This window comes from Galeopterus variegatus, unplaced genomic scaffold (assembly GCF_000696425.1).
Source record: "Galeopterus variegatus unplaced genomic scaffold, G_variegatus-3.0.2 Scaffold149, whole genome shotgun sequence".
Taxonomy (NCBI): Eukaryota; Metazoa; Chordata; class Mammalia; order Dermoptera; family Cynocephalidae; genus Galeopterus; species Galeopterus variegatus.
The window spans coordinates 301,714-313,706 of record NW_007726260.1 but is presented as its reverse complement, the minus strand read 5'-3'; the positions used below and the strand labels follow the sequence as shown (position 1 = coordinate 313,706).

The 11,993-nt window shown below is 40.2% G+C and overlaps 2 protein-coding genes across 2 annotated transcripts in view; one reads left to right on the top strand and one right to left on the bottom strand.

Annotated features, from left to right (window-relative positions):
* Positions 1 to 5,454, bottom strand: part of NDUFS1 (NADH dehydrogenase (ubiquinone) Fe-S protein 1, 75kDa (NADH-coenzyme Q reductase)) — a 27,884-nt gene extending 22,430 nt beyond the window's left edge. The window contains exons 1-4 of the mRNA XM_008591655.1: positions 4,928 to 5,454; positions 3,727 to 3,791; positions 2,975 to 3,066; positions 609 to 742 (exon numbers count right to left, since the gene is read on the bottom strand). Coding sequence (XP_008589877.1) covers positions 609 to 742; positions 2,975 to 3,066; positions 3,727 to 3,791; positions 4,928 to 4,935 — 299 coding nt within the window. The 5' untranslated portion in view covers positions 4,936 to 5,454. The remainder of the gene's footprint in view (positions 1 to 608; positions 743 to 2,974; positions 3,067 to 3,726; positions 3,792 to 4,927) is intronic.
* Positions 5,455 to 8,055: 2,601 nt separating this feature from the next.
* On the top strand, positions 8,056 to 10,986 carry EEF1B2 (eukaryotic translation elongation factor 1 beta 2). Its single transcript, XM_008591592.1, has 6 exons — positions 8,056 to 8,244; positions 8,922 to 9,044; positions 9,647 to 9,773; positions 10,062 to 10,128; positions 10,537 to 10,662; positions 10,781 to 10,986. Exons 1-6 carry the CDS (start codon positions 8,165 to 8,167, stop codon positions 10,933 to 10,935), a joined length of 678 nt encoding a protein of 225 aa, XP_008589814.1. The 5' UTR covers positions 8,056 to 8,164; the 3' UTR covers positions 10,936 to 10,986.
* The last annotated feature ends 1,007 nt before the right edge of the window (positions 10,987 to 11,993 follow it).

Here is an 11,993-nt window from a genome sequence, read left to right as displayed (position 1 = left end):
CATCCCGTTGCCGGTCCCAGTCCAGTACGGGTGCGACACTGAGGGTTGTGATCCATTGCCGGACACGGAAAAAGACAAAAAAATAATAATAAAAAAAATAAAAAAATAAAAAGACATGAGTATGTTTTCAATGGCAAGTATAGTCCCTGTATAAAATATAATTCAATAAATGTTTGCATCTAATTTGAGGTATAACACACAAATAGAAAACCGTACAAATCATATGTGTACAGTTCAGAAAGTTATCACAGAGTGAATGCTTGTAGATTTTAATTTTTTTTTTTCCTTATTGTCTTTTTTCGTGTCCGGCAACCCTCAGTGTCGCGCCCGTACCTGACCGGGACCGGCAACAGGATCGTAACCCTCGGTGTTGCTCCCACACCTCGCTCAGCCAGTGAGTGGGAACCGGTCTGTATGTGGGATTCGAACCCTCGGCGGGAGCGCCACCATGCTCCCAAACGGGCCGGCCCTAGATTTTAATTTTTAAATCCAAACTAAAGTAAAAGTGAACAACTTATTCATTTTATTGACATATGCAGAAAACATTGAAAACAACATTCCTCTTCTTCCACCAAACAAAAATTGCCTTCCTTTCCAGGCTACCTTACACAGCAAGGTATGGAATTTTAGATACCTTAGGAGCTTTCTCAATTTCAACAAGGCACATCCTACAGTTTCCAGCAACAGACAACCTTTCATGATAACAGAATCGAGGGATCTGCATGCCAACCTTCTCACAAGCCTAGAAGACAAAGTCAAAATGTTTTTATTTGAATAACTTGACCCATTATTGCTGAAACACAGAAAAGTGAAAAAAAAAAAAGAGGCTATCTTATTACTACTCCTATTTATAAATATCTATGTCTTCATCCATTCTTACTTCAGTCCCTGAAGAGATTTCCTTACTTCTTTGCTTTTGAGCCCAACGCCTGTCTGCTCTGAAGCTGCCTCAGAGGATCTAAAGACTGCCTTCACCTTGTGTGGAAGAAACTGGATAAAGTGTCCTCAGACTGTGGTGAAGGCTTGATTTCCCAGATCTGCTATGAACCTTGCCCACAATGGCTCCCCCTTCAAACTCTGTATCAATGGTTTCATACCTGGACTTCCTCTTTGCCTCACTCCCCTCCTTTGGATTACAAACTTCATTTCACACCACCTAGCTGGCTATGATCTAGTTCTATCTTTGGCTTCCTATACCCCACCCAGGATTCACACTCCCACTGTGCTGAAGCTCTTACCAGTTTCTGTTTGCCAAGTAAAGAGGATTAGCCCTGCTCTCTACCAATTATCACCTCTCCTTCTCTGCAAGCCCCTCCTTCTTTTAGCCTGCAAACATGTTCAATTTTCCTCTAGAGTTAGTTCTTCCATCCTCAGCCCTCACGTTAAAGCAATCTCATCAATTTCCAATGTCTTTATTTAGTTGGCAAAAATGTATTGAGTGTTTCCTATGTGCTAGATGTAATAGGTGAACATGAGACATTGTCCCAGCCTTCATACTAGCTCACATTCCAAATGATGATTATGTACAAACTTTCATCTGCAGCTGACAGTCCTCCACTTCTTCAAGCTTCAGACTCAAATACGCATTTGCATATATGTTAGATAGCTTAAATTCAACCTATTTCTGCTCCCTCCATACATCCCCAAATAAGCTACCAAAGCCAGAAAATCACAAAAATTATTCTGCTCTTCATCATTCCTAAATGCCTATCTGTCTACATTCTCCCTTAAGTGTACCCTGTTTTCATTCCCATTGTCACTATGTATTTTAGGCCTTTTCATTTCCTGCTCCACTAGTACAAGACACTGTTTCCTTGTTGCTCATTCCAATTTTGGTACCCTCCAAACCATCATCCTCTTCAGTCACTGTCACACTACTTAGTAGCCACTAAAACTCCCAATGAGTCAAACTACGAGCTCTTTTGCATGGCAGATACTGTATTTCATGACTGGACCCTATCTTCCTCAATAACTTGATTTCTTGTCATCTCATCTTCTACATATACCTTATGTTTCTTCAATACCAAACTATTTCAGCTACGAGCTCTTTTGCATGGCAGATACTGTATTTCATGACTGGACCCTATCTTCCTCAATAATTTGATTTCTTGTCATCTCATCTTCTACATATACCTTATGTTTCTTCAATACCAAACTATTTCAAACTTCCTAAACACAACAAGCTATCTGCCTTAGCTAATTATTTATCTATGGGAAATGCACGCCCTTCTTGTTCACGTACAAAAAAACCTATTCATCCTTTAAAATCTCAGGGATCACCTGAGATACCCCTGACATCTCTTTCTACCACTTCCTACCTTTGCCACAATACTTTCCACTGTACCTTGAACATACTTTTGTTATATATGATATTATATTTAGTGCTTGCATGTCTATGCCTGGCAAATAATCTAGAAATGACTGCTGAAATGAACAAAGAACATTTAGCTCTGTGATAACATGCAGATGGAATGAAGCATCACTTATCCATGACCAAATTTGTTATTTCTGAAGGTATCTGGAGAAATTAAATATTTAGGGCATAAATTTAAGAACGTACAACCCTCCGTTTACCCACTTTGTAGGACACATTCCTAGAAATATTAATAAAAGCAGTAAGGTTACAGGAAAGTGAAAAGTATCAAGCAGGCCCACAACAATCTAAGGTTACTTTTCACAAACTTACCTATAGTAACTAATCATTTATTTTAGGTAACTTCAAATTTCATAATGGGTATTCATTTGGAAGGCAAAAGTGAAACAGAAAAACGACCCGAGTTCACTAAGAATGCCAGAAACAGATAAATAGCTCACTTTGAAATTCCAAAATTTAAAATCAATCTATTTTCATATAATTTTGCTATCTGTAGTTCTTTTTCGTAAGTAAATAAACAGCATCAAGGAAAAAATTGATGTTTTTTTCAAAAATCAAAACACACACACACAAAAATAAAGAATTAGAACATATGCCTACCTGGAGAACAGTAGTTCCTGGTTCCACCATTACAGATTGACCATCAACAAATACTTCAATCAAGTTGCTTGCTGCTGTGGCAGCTGTTCGAACTTACCATCAAAAATATTAAGGTGAAAGACAAATTAACAGAGTTGAATTTATTATATAGTAGAGGATAATGGATTAATTAACTCTACCTACAAGTCTAAAATTTTTCTTCATTTTATATTATTCCTCTCTATTTCTCTAGATGCAAACTTTTAAAACACTGAATTACAAAAAAGCTTTTTCAATCCTGAATACTAAAGAGAATATGGTTGTCTACTTTTAAGCATAGTTTAAACTAAAACTTTTAATATCACTGAAGTATGTTCATTGGAAGACCACCTTTCAAAAACAGAATGACTGTGGTTTTTCCTTTTTGGAGTCAGATGTTTTTATTTTTTTATTTTCTTATTTTTTGGCAGCTGGCTGGTACAGGGATCTGAACCCTTTACCCTGGTGTTACAAGGTGATGCTCTCACCAAGATTTTTCCATTTTGGCACTGATGGGTAATCCCTAATACTTTCTATTCCATAATTTCTGTAAACTGTTTAACGTAAAATTATATTTTGAAAATTATTCTATTTAACTTAGTCCATTTTTTTCTCTTTTTATTTAAAACAAATTATGAGTTTAAGGTGTTTGAAGAAATATTCCATAGACCTATGAATTTACAAAGATAAAAAGTCTTAACATCCACAAAGACAAATTAAAAAAAAATACTCACCACATCCTTTAGGAGAATTAGAAATGCCTATTAAGACCCTTCTTACAGGTATCCTTAACATATTGCTAAAAATAAAACAAAGAAGAATTATACTATTGTTGGGGGGGAACACCTAATTACAAAATTTTAGTAATGTAATTATGGCTTCAAAGTACTTCACGAACATGTCACTACAGATGAGAATACTCAGTCTCAGAGACACTGACTAACTTACACAATGTCAAGAAGCTAAGGAGCAGCCAGTGTATAAATTTGGGCTTTCTGATTCTATATAAAAGCCAATTTTGCTATTTTTTAACTATAAGGAAGTGATCAAACTTAAAACACTACCATATAGTAAAATAAAATGCAAGAAAAACAGTGAGCTTATCATCAATGGCTATATAAAATAAAGTCTACCTGTCTTCCCTCATTTCCTACCAATGTGCATTCTATCACTGTACGTCCTAGGCACAGTTATCTACTAACTGCTGCTGAGATATTCTGAAACAACTCACAAGTCCAAACCTTTGAAGTATCTTGAGAGCCATCTTCTATGCTGACTAGTACATTTATCTTTTATCAGATTTTTTTTTTTTTTTTTTTAAAGATGACCGGTAAGGGGATCTTAACCCTTGACTTGGTGTTGTCAGCACCACGCTCAGCCAGTGAGCGAACCGGCCATCCCTATATGGGATCTGAACCCGGGGCCTTGGTGCTATCAGCACCGCACTCTCCCGAGTGAGCCACAGGCCGGCCCCTTTCATCAGATTTTAATTATCTGTTTACACGCCTGTTCTACACTCAACTGCATTATGAACTCCTTGAATCTTTCTATCTTCAGAACCAACCCCACGTGGCTGGCACACAGTAAGCTCTAAAACAGTGGTTCTCAAGCACTGGTTGCTCCCCAGGGTCTATTTGGCAATGTCTGGAGACACTTTATGTTGTCACAAGTGGGGAGAAGCTCTCGGCATCTAGTAGGTAAAGGGCAGGGTTCTGCTAAACATCTTACAATGCACAGGATAGTCCCCCAACAATAATGAATTATCCAAAATGTCAACAGTGCTGAATTTGAGACACTGCTCTAAAAGGTTTACTGATTTATTGAAAAAAATGGGAGTGGATTACATTAAAATAAAAACACACTTTAGTAAAGAAATACATAAGCAAACAGAAAGAAAAGTTACCTGAACTTTTAAGAGTTTTTTTGTCTACTCACTTGATCATATGGGCTAAGTATCTAAAGTCATACTTTCTTATTTGGAACCTTTAAAGATATTAAAAATGCAAATTATGTGATTAGAATGTATCAACAAAAAACTTCAACAGTAAAAAAATTTCAAAAGTTGCAACAGTACTATTGGAAAATAGTACATATACATAAGTTTTAAGCACAAAATTCTGCACACTTATCACAGATAATATATAATAGAAAATTTCATTAACTCAGACTTCATTAATTCCTTTAATTCAGAATTTGCAGCAAACATCAAGTCTGTTACCTAACAATGAGTGATTTTTGGTAAATCAGTTTCTGGTTCTTTATTTACAGAGCACGGCGAAAACAATAATTCCTAGGCTATGTACTATTATAGGAGCTCAACAAATGCCAGATAAAGCTAAATTCAATTTAGGCAGTACAATTTAGGCACTTTAGGCAGTGCTCTTCTTTTGTGCACTTTCTCTTTACTACCAGCACACACTCTTTATATTTATATATCTTTATTATTCCAGTTGCTGAACTGTAGGCTAGTAATAATTTTTTTTTTTTTTGGCGGCTGGCCAGTTCAGGGATCTGAACCCGTGACCTTAGTATAAATTTTATTTTTATTTTTGGTGACTAGCCTGTACCAGAATCCAAACCCTTGACTAGGTGTTCTCAAATAATTAATTGACTTGGTCTTCTCAGAAGCACAGAATTGGCACAAGCCACTCCGTGGGATTTCAGGCTTTGATTCTAGATGAAGATACAGATGTTTATTTTCCTTTTTTTTTTTTTTTTTTGGTGGCTAGCATGTGCAGGGATCTGAACCCTTGACCTTGGTGTTATAACGCTGCAATTCTAACCAACTGAGCTAACTGGCCAGCCTGGTTAGTGATAAATTTTATTTTAGTATGTGATACTGTGAAATATATTTGGCCCTTTTCTTGGCATACAACTCCTAAAACTAATGTACTGACAGACTAAATCAACAATCAGTATTTCATACAACAATTTTAAAACTTTAATACTATTATTTTGTTTGTCTCCAATACAGTACAAAAGTAGTGTCCACTTTAGACAGGAAATTAACCAGAACTACTAGGATGTTTGCTGAAGACACAGCATCAGATGGAACACTGCATAGCCCCAACATAAGAAATACAGATTAGCAACACTTTGATATATATATACTTTAAACAAACTTATCTACCAAGAACGGAAAAGATGGTTAAATGGCCAATCATTTCTAAAATTAGACCGGACACTTTTCGGTATAGGGAGTATACCACTCCACGATATCCACCATGTGTCCCGCATCTTCTTCCCTCGAAGTTACCACGCTATTCCACGCCACCATCACCTCTTGCCTGGACTATTCCAATAGCCTAAAAGGTTTCCCTACTTCACACTGTTCCACAGCCTCTTTCCCTTTTCCCACGGGCTGTGGCCTTAGACGGAACTGCTCTTCTCTCAGATCTTTCCGGCCCCTATCCTTCAAATCTTTAACTAGCCTATCTACAATTTCATGACTACTCTCCAGTCATATCACCCATTTTACCCTTCTTTATGAACTCATTTCTGGCTTATAGTGGACGTTCAATAACTATTTGCTCAGTGAATAAATCTTTAACTAGCCTATCTACAATTTCATGACTACTCTCCAGTCATATCACCCATTTTACTCTTCTTTATGAACTCATTTCTGGCTTATAGTGGACGTTCAATAACTATTTGCTCAGTGAACTGAATCTCCAATCTCTAGCCGTAATTTGTAGAAACTTTCCTGGAATTAAAAAGCGCAGGTGCTCTGGAAGCTTTGTATAACACTCCGCTTAATGATGCACAACACGGCGGGGAAGAAATTCCTTAAGAAAACAAAAGCTTGATATTTGTTCACCAAAAACAGTTCACGTTACATTTTCTATACTGTCAATTCGTGTGCGAACAGAGTTGTGTCTGATTCACGATCTTACAGTACATGCGTTAGATCCCAAGAACTTGTAAAGAACGTAGCTCTGTTATTCGCAGTGCGACCTTTTAAAAGTCCTTTTTCTCAGTTCCCCACCGGTGAAAGGAATAAAAAGGGCTACTCAACATGGTCAATGGACCAAACAAGCAAAAAACCCCCAAAGAACAATCACAGGCGTGGACGGTTCCTAAGGCAATTAGCGACCAAACCATGACGTACTGTATCAGGTATGTGGAGATCTGGGGGGAAATGCTGTCTTTAACGATCTGTGTCTAAGTCACCTGACACAGATCCTCTCCCGGGGAACAAAAGGCCTCCTTCTCTGAGACGGGAATGCCCTGCATTTTCCCTGCAGAGGGAAGGTTGCCCACAAGCCTGCATTCAGGCCAGCGCTCCGGAAGGCCTCCTGATCCTTCTCCTCCCTTCTGCTTCATTAGACCACAGACCGTGACTAACAGCCCTCACCTGCCGGCTCTCTAGGGCTCCCGAGACGCCGGGGCGGGAGGCGGCACCAGTCAAGGACAAGAGGAGAATGAATTGCCAGGGCTAAAGAAAACAGTCCTGTCAAGAAATAAACCCCTGGCCGAGGCACCTCAGCCTTCCCACCCAAACACTGCCTCACCTTCTCCCCGAAGCCGCCGCCGAGGCTGCTCTGCTGAACTGTCAGGACCACAACAATCCCCTAAAAAGGCCGGGTCACTCATTCAATATGGCGGCCTCGGCTAACTCTGTCATCCGGGCCTGGAGAACGGCAAGCCAGGAGGGACTAGAAAGCCCACATTCGACAAATTTTCCGCTAAGGTTGAGTTCGGCAATTTCCGTCAGCCTAGCAGAGGGCGGGGCGGAGGTCGGAGCAGCGGTGAGGAGGTGGAGGCGGGAAGGACGACTTGGCCCCGCAGTTCCGCCGGAAGTGGCTGGCAGCCCAGAGGCCGAACGTCTTCGGTCATCTCCGGCTCTTGAAGGGGCGGTTCCTGTAGTCTTCGGGAGCTGTGGAGGTAGGAATTAAAGAAATACCCTTTTTATTATTTTTTTCTAAGCACAACGAAAGGTCCCGGATAATTTGTGAACAAATTCAGAGCCCCCAATTTTTACGTGGAGGAGGGAGAATACCACCGTACTTTGACCTTTAACCTACGGCCGGGTGCGGTGGAGGGAAACGCCTCCGTCTCTATATAAGGAATTTTCTGCCCTTTCCGGGCCCTTTTTTTCGTCTTAGCGCCGGGCACTGACTAGCTGCCCCCTTTCCTTCCGCTGCTACCCGGCTTTCTGGTACAGTCGACGCTATGGGTTTCGGAGACCTGAAAAGCCCCGCCGGGCTCCAGGTGCTCAACGACTACCTGGCGGACAAGAGCTACATCGAGGGGTGAGCGGACGGGCCGAGACGGGGCCGCCATGGAACTTCTAGGGCCGGGGCCACGTGGCGCAGCCTCCGCTGCCGCGGGAGGGAAGAAGGCCGGGCCCCAGGACCCTCCCGAGGTTGAGGTAGAAAGTGCCAGTTTTCAGTCACCGGAGGTCTGGGGGCCTTGCAAGGGGGAAGAGTTAAAGTATGCTTTATTTGCACCCACTCGATCCAGTCAGGATTTTCCATGTCTTTGCTTGCCAAGTTAATAATGTTATCCTGTAGATAGAGCTATGTTAAGGATTGCAGTCTTTGAGGTGTACTAAGTGGCAGGCATTCATTCATTCCTCAGGACAGCGTGGTGGCGACCCAAACAGATGGTCTCTGATCTTAAGGAGCGTATTAAAAAACTACCAGGCTAGTTCCCACTAATCAACTCCCCCCGGCGGCCCGGGAGCGCGGCGGCGGCGGACGCTCCCTCCAGCCGGGCTCCGGCTGGGCCTCTCCGCTCCTCGGCCCCCTCCTCCCGAGACCCACCCCTCCCGCCCACTGGCAACTACCGCCTCCGGCCGGCGCGGAGAGAGAGGGAGTGGAGCCGAGAGACAGGGAGCGCGAGAGAGGGAGGGAGGGGGGGGACGGTGCCTGGGCTGACTTTTTTTTTTTTTTTTAAGCGTGTGTAATTGTTTTTGTATCATGAGCAGGTATGTGCCATCACAAGCAGATGTGGCAGTATTTGAAGCAGTCTCCGGCCCACCGCCTGCTGACTTGTGTCATGCTCTACGTTGGTATAATCACATCATGTCTTATGAAAAAGAAAAGGCCAGGTAAAATTTATCTATTTGAAGAGTAAGATTGCTTTCTAAGCTTAATCAGGATTTTCCCTTAACAAAATTGGACCCAGGCTACTTTAGTTTTGTTGGGATACTGTAAGCTAAATTTCTTTGTGACCTTAGAAGGCCAAAAGACTGAAGTCCTCCATTTTTTCACAGAACAGGTAGAACATGGACAACAGCAGTTCAACTTTTCCCCACACTGCCCTGCCAATGTGCTTCGACCCTGACGTAGGGGGGCCACCTCTGGGGTGAGAGGGTGGCTCATTCATTCAGTCCTTGGCCATTCTTCTGAAACTGCCAACAAGGGTGGAAGTTTGGGGAAATGGACTCCAGTTCACTAAGAATGGAACTGAGCGTACTTAAATCTCAAACAGAAATGTTCATACTGAAAGAGTAAATCATAGTGAGTATTGAATATAATGTCTCACACGGTACTAACTTTTGTTGGGTGAGGAGTTAAAAGTATAAGAGTATTATTTACCTGGGAGTGTGTTAAAGGGTAAATTATTAGTATGAAGCAGTGGTAAAGTTCTCCTGTATTGTTTAGAAATGGATGTTATACCAACCTAATATAAATTTAAATTTTTTTCAAGCCTGCCAGGGGTGAAGAAAGCTTTGGGCAAGTATGGTCCTGCTGATGTTGAAGACACCACAGGAAGTGGAGCTACGGATAGTAAAGACGATGATGACATTGATCTTTTTGGGTCTGATGATGAAGAGGTATGGCATGTTTATATAAGAGAATAAATTGATAGGCAGTGTATCATTGTGTGTAAGCACACGCTTTGTAGCCACATTGCCTGGATTTGAACCCTGGCTTCACTTTTATCTGCTGTTTAAAAATTTGCACTGCTTTCATGATGAATAAAATCAAATCACCATCTTTCGGCTGAGTTTGTGATGGATTTGCTTTTTTCTGATAAAGCTGGTCTTTTTTATTATGACCCCACCAGCTTTAAACAGGAACAACCAGCTTTGTAAAAAATGTATTAAATTTTTTCTTTACAGGAAAGCGAGGAAGCGAAGAGGCTAAGAGAAGAACGACTTGCACAGTATGAATCAAAGAAAGCCAAAAGTAGGTCATTTTATAATTTGTGTTTATTTAACTTCATTTCTTAATAATGTGAGAAATCTTTTTCAAAGCATGACCTCAAAGTAACTTCCTCCACATTTTTGAATTGGTTCTTCCATCAAAAGTCTTGTGTAAAGGTTCTTCCTCTTGAAACTTCCACAGCTACTGGTCTGCAGCTGTTATGATGGCAGTTGTGGCATTCCTCTGTGGGAAAGAAACTGTTACACGATTAAACACCTCTTTCTTAGCAAAACAGAAAGTGGACATGTGTGTGACAGACACAAGATGTTTTCTGTAGTTTTGTCTGGCTAAGGAGATGGTACATTTCAAAACAAATTGAGAAAATTTGTTAAGTATCTTGGACTAGGGTGAAAAAATATAATTATCTTAATAATGCTGTTTCTTTTTTAGAACCTGCACTTGTTGCCAAGTCTTCCATCTTACTAGATGTGAAACCCTGGGATGATGAGACAGATATGGCAAAATTAGAGGAGTGCGTCAGAAGCATTCAAGCAGACGGCTTGGTCTGGGGCTCCTGTGAGTTATAATCTTTGCTTTTTGAAATGGACATGTGAAATTTTCATACAGTTTGAACTTAAGGATCAACAGGACTTATCTATTATCTAACTAAGATTTTTCTTAATGCTCTTTTCAGCTAAACTAGTTCCAGTGGGATATGGAATTAAAAAACTGCAAATACAGTGTGTTGTTGAAGATGATAAAGTTGGAACAGATATGCTGGAGGAGCAGATCACTGCTTTTGAGGACTATGTGCAGTCCATGGATGTGGCTGCTTTCAACAAGATCTAAAATCCATTCTGGATCATTGCACTTAAATAAAAGCTGGAGATTGAAAGATAACCCTTGGCTCTTGAGTTTGTTAAATTGGAGGGTGATTTTATATATATATATATTCCTCTCATTTTGAGGGAGGGAGTTTAATGGATATATAATTCATAAATAAAAATTTGGTTTAACATTCTTAGACATTTGGTAATTGTGGTACAGTTCTGCACCCAATTAGATATGTCCTCAGCACTGCAAATGATGTGATTTATTGTACTCCAGGCTCTTCAAGTTGGGATTAGTTGACTGACAAATTACACAATTACAAATCTTACTTGAAAACAATTTTAAGGTTCGGATCCCCATACCAGCCAGCTGCCCGAAAAAGAAAAAAGAATTTTAAATGTTATAAGATGGAAGGGAAGTCAGGTCAGGGACAGCTTCCCAGAATTTGTCATAAATTGTAACCATTTATCAACATATGAGATATTGCAGATTTAAAATAATGTACTATAAAATTAAGTGTTGGGAATGTGATTTGGAATAGCATGTTCTGGGAGGAAGATAATACAGGTAATTGGTTCTTGGGCTTCTCTGATAAGCTTCACTTTTCTGTGGAGGTTCCATAACATGATTGAATGTGGAGGTGGGATATTTTACTTGGATCCCAAAATCGTTTAACCTAGTGCTGCAGGATGAGGGTAGTTTGTTGAGTCAACTGATAGTCAAGTATTGGAAACAGCTGTATCTTAACGGTTAACTTTGGGGTATGTAACGTTTTATTTTTTTTTTTACATTTTTACAAAGGTAGAGCTTGGAAATTGCTGATCTCTAAAGGTCTCTTTGTTTTGTAGATATGTACCAAAGAGATGAAATAATTTGTTTTAGGTCAGTTTCCTCTAGAACCACAGTGTTGTCTCTTTCCTGTCAGTCTGATTTTTGTTGTTATAACCGTGAATGTGGGAAACTTTATATTATAAAGAGAATTTACTGCACATTTCATTGACCTGCTTTCTTTTTTTTTTTTTTTTTTTTCTTTTTTGTTTTTTGTCTTTTTTCGTGTCCGGCAACGGATCGCAACC